The sequence below is a fragment of the Cyrtonyx montezumae genome, unplaced genomic scaffold (genome assembly GCF_038088225.1).
Source record: "Cyrtonyx montezumae isolate F1298 unplaced genomic scaffold, pur_monq_1.0 scaffold_8, whole genome shotgun sequence".
In the NCBI taxonomy this organism is placed as follows: domain Eukaryota; kingdom Metazoa; phylum Chordata; class Aves; order Galliformes; family Odontophoridae; genus Cyrtonyx; species Cyrtonyx montezumae.
Genome location: NW_027072089.1, coordinates 84,176,180 through 84,180,415, shown reverse-complemented (window position 1 = coordinate 84,180,415; position 4,236 = coordinate 84,176,180). Strand labels below are relative to the sequence as shown.

The following is a 4,236-nucleotide window of genomic DNA, read 5'->3' as shown; positions in this document are numbered from 1 at the left end:
GCGTTAGTCATCACCGAAGGCCCACGTCCTCATGATCAGGCAAAAAAGATCTATTCTTACAGCTAAAGTCACAGAGGGGAAATTTTCCAGTGTAGCTACCTAAATGTCGGTGTGCATTTGTTACAAGAACTAGAAAGTTGGAAACGTGGTGTGGTGGTGGAAACGCTTGGAGTGAAGGTAAACATGGAACACAGCTGGAGAAGTTTACAGATCTCTGAACTCTCAGAGGAAATATAAGAGTTGCATGCACTTGTTGTAGTGCACCTCGATGACAACAAATGTGGCTGGGCCCCCTGAAGTACTCCGTAGCAGGAGATGAAGCCCTAACTACTGGACAAGCAAAGCAGGGAGAGAGTTTTGGACATGTGTTGTTAGCATGAGGGGAAAAAAAGGTTCCTCATGCTGCAGAACACCAAAATTCTGTGACTCTGGGCACCCCACAAATATTTTTTGCCATAACAAGAACTGCAAAGATTAAGTGTTAACTTTTCTTATTCTTATTAACTAAGTGATGTTATTTGCTACCAGAAATAACAGATATCCCAGAGCGCGAGATTCTCTGCATTAAGAGATGCTACATGAACTGGAAGGTGCCTGTTATACTAACTTCTCCTACAGCCTCAAATTGCACGATCAAGCCAACGAAAAGCAAGGAGCTACTTATTTGAATAACAGCAGCAGACACCAAGTCTGGCAATTTTCATTACCTCTTTCTACATCCCAGCCCTTTAAATTGAACATGGAAATTTTATGCTAAAAAAAAACCCAAACAAACAAACAAAAAAAACCTGAAAGCAATAAATAATCAAGTTTATAAAGAACCATATAACATGGGTCGCTGCTTTCACTCAGTGGGATGGACAACAATAAAAATAAATAAGAATATAAAGACAGGCTAAAACAACTAAATCAACTATGCTACACATGTGGTAATGCACCTTATTTCACTGCATTTGTTGTCAAGAAGACATGCAGTCAAGAAATTCATGGCAAACACACTGGCAAAAGCCATAAACCATGAGAATAACAAGGCTCGAAGGAACAAGGCTTACGAAGACAACCCCAAGGGTGACTTTCTTAGATACCAGTAAGTAAATCCCTAAAGGCAAGGAACTGAAGTACAGCAACCCTAGCAACCAAACTAGCACCCGAATTGAGGTCTGGAAGAGCAATGATGTGCAGTTCCACACAGTCCAGTTGTGAGACACAGTTGCAACAGAGTCAAAACTTGTAGGCCTGTAAAATTCCACCACGGGTGTCGAGTTCAGAGTCTGGGGACTTTCTCTTTGTACTTCCATGATTGTTATAACCAGGCAATTTGAAGAGGTGTGAGAAGGGCTAACCAGAGATGCCAGCCTTTTAGGAGTCAACAGCAGTTCTGTTGGGTTGTCTGGCAGGCACTTCTTTCCCTTTCCCCCACAAGCTAAATTCAGAAGGATGTTATTGTCATCAGGAAGACTACTAACCTCATCGTCTGGCAGGCATGTTTCAAACCTGCAAAATGGGCAAACTATGATTCCTTGAGGAGAATCACCAAAGTCTATGATCTTGCAGAGGCATTTGGCACATACTCGATGACAACACTCTAGCACTTTTGGTTTTCTCTGTCGCAGGTTGTAGCGATTGTAACAGATCTTGCACTCAAGCTCATCTGAGCTCTGGGTCTCTGCTGACTCCTCTTGTAGTGGACTGCTCATTTTGTCTGATGGCTTGTAGACTTGTGAAAAGAAGAGTTAAGGGAAAGAGATGTCACTCAGGCTTATTTTATTAATTTTTCTATATAATTGTATCAGCCATCTCAAACAGAAAAAGAGGAGATGAAATCCTCAAAAACAATCAGTAGAAGTCATCCATTTTGAGCTGCTTCTAGGGATTTGTACTGCATCTCCTCTGAACCAGGCACCCATCCAGAATAGATAATGTGGAGTTTCTGTGGAAAACAAAAAAGGGAAAACAGGTGAAACAAGGAAGTTCTACTTTTTACAACCTTAGCTTCTTCAGCCAAATACACCTCCATGGTATTTTCTTTTTCCCATGCGGCATATGAGACCTATAACAGCACTTATGCTAGTAAAACTACTTTGTGAGTAACTGTGATAACTCCAATCCACGATATTCTCAGCAGAAAATGCAAGTTAATTACTGACCTGTGACTCCTTGTTTAAAGCTTGGTTTTCTAAGGAAATGAGACCTAGCTTGTGGTCCTTTTGTCTTCCTTGGTAACTTTTGAACCTGCTGTCCAACTTCAAATAGACTGACAGAGATGCAGCAGTAGAGAAGACAATTAAGTTTCTACAAACGAACACTGTCTGTTGGGATAGAGAGGGGGTGGGAGATTTCTAATAACTATCACTCCTACTGCACAGCAGTGGTCAATCAACACACAGTCAAGATCAGCTATGAACAAGCCACGTGCTGCCTGATGTTCAAACCAGAGAACAAAACAGGAGGAAGTTGTTGGTAATCTAAGGCATTGAAGAGTTTTAGAGGAAGGAAGAGTCCGAAGAGGACTGGGGTTACTGAAAAATGGTATGTGGGGACAGGCATCACATTTGGAAATTATCAGGATTTATTAATTTTGCCTGTGGAATAACGGATTTTTCTGATTCTTCATATAGCTGCTGAACACGCAGCTGATCAGAGCCTGTGGAAGCTGAGGGAACTGTGTTTCAACAAATGCCTCCTTTAATGTATATATGCAATACTGAAGGCTAACACATCTCTTAAGAACGTTTTCCAGATGGCTTTCAGGAGATTTATGGCTGTGACAGCTGTATCACTCCTGATTAGAAGTGCCCTGTAGTATACCTGCACTGCTGTGCTCCCATCCCATATTAACCAGAACAACAGGGAGTAGTAATTACCAGCATTTACAAATGGGCTTTATCTGCCAGAGGACAGAAACTCCCCAGTTCAGGCAGATGCTCCCTCACAAAGGTGGGTACGACACTGCAGGCGTTCCATCTCTCCTCCATTGCCAAAGTACTATCTGTAGTAAGGAACTTGTTGTAATGGTGTGGGCCAGCACTTAGGCTCATCTGCCTTTTGAATTACCAATAAACTCCAGGCACACAGAACATGAAAAAAGTGGCCCTATTTCAAACTTGTTTCTTGACTCTTAGTTATAGCAAAAGTTGAGTTCCTTTCATTACAAATCATATCTTCCTTAGGACATTTTTTACTCCTGGCATCCAGATCTTTGTCCTTTTTTTCTTTTGAGAACAAGGAATAAGGTTCTCTCTCTAAGCCATGTACTCCCTCTGTTGGTGCCAGCCACTACATACATTAAAGGCTCTTTCACAGACCTTTTATTATAACGGTGCTTGAAGCATTTCCCATTCTCTCTCTCACTGTGCAGCACAGTATAAGGACTTCCAGAGACTTTATATAAAAACTCACATCTCTGAGATTTTAAAGCAAGCTTCTGTTTCAACACATCACACAATGCCGTAACAACAGCAAAGAGGTGACATCGTAATGAAGAAAAACCTTATTTCTGTGAAAATTTCTAACAGACATGGCCCCTGCACCATGCAAATTTATTTTTCTTCTTTTTATCTGTCACTTTCAACTTACTTCTTTAGTGATTTTTCATCTCTGCTTTACTGCTGTTTTTATTATATGTAGTGTGGCAATACTTGCGACATGTTCAACTACGTTAGGCAATGCAAACACAAAAAGGTTCAGCCACAATTTTCAGGGTACAAGCTAAACATTTCATAAAAGACAAAAAGTACGTTCTTATAACCTACACTTTATCCTTCATTACACTTTCTGCCACTTCATTCATTCCTGCTATTCTTTTTTATTTAATTCCAAATATAAAATTGTAGAGGACTCTTAGGCATATGTAAATATCAACAGATTCTAACTTATCAAAGGATGAAAAAAAAAAATCAACAAAACAGTCCTAAGAAAGTCAAATGTCAATGTATACAAAGGCTAAGTACCACCTAAAAGATAATAAAAAAAACTCAACAGAGCTAGTTTTGAACATTTTGAGTATCCTTAGTTTTCTGTAACTGAGATGAATTACATCTACTGACGCAGAAGTGTTTTGGTTGAAAAAGACCAATGAGATCAAGTCCAGCCACCATCTAACAGCATTACCAAGACCCATCACTAAACCATGTCCCTAAGCACCACATCCACATACCTCTTTAATACCTCCAGGGATGAGGACTTTACCACCTCCCCAGGCAAATACATATAAAAAGAGCCTGTTCCAATGCTTAA

General features: G+C 40.3%; 1 protein-coding gene across 1 annotated transcript; it reads right to left on the bottom strand.

The window, feature by feature from the left end:
• Window positions 1–859: 859 nt before the first annotated feature.
• RNF182 (ring finger protein 182) lies at window positions 860–1,814 on the bottom strand. The gene has a single exon (XM_065752890.1). It carries the CDS (start codon window positions 1,695–1,697, stop codon window positions 960–962), a length of 738 nt encoding a protein of 245 aa, XP_065608962.1. The 5' UTR covers window positions 1,698–1,814; the 3' UTR covers window positions 860–959.
• Between the last annotated feature and the right edge of the window lie 2,422 nt (window positions 1,815–4,236).

Coding starts and splice junctions, on each gene's coding strand:
- RNF182 (XM_065752890.1), bottom strand. CDS start 1,697: ATGAGCAGTCCACTACAAGAGGAGTCAGCAGAGACCCAGAGCTCAGAT.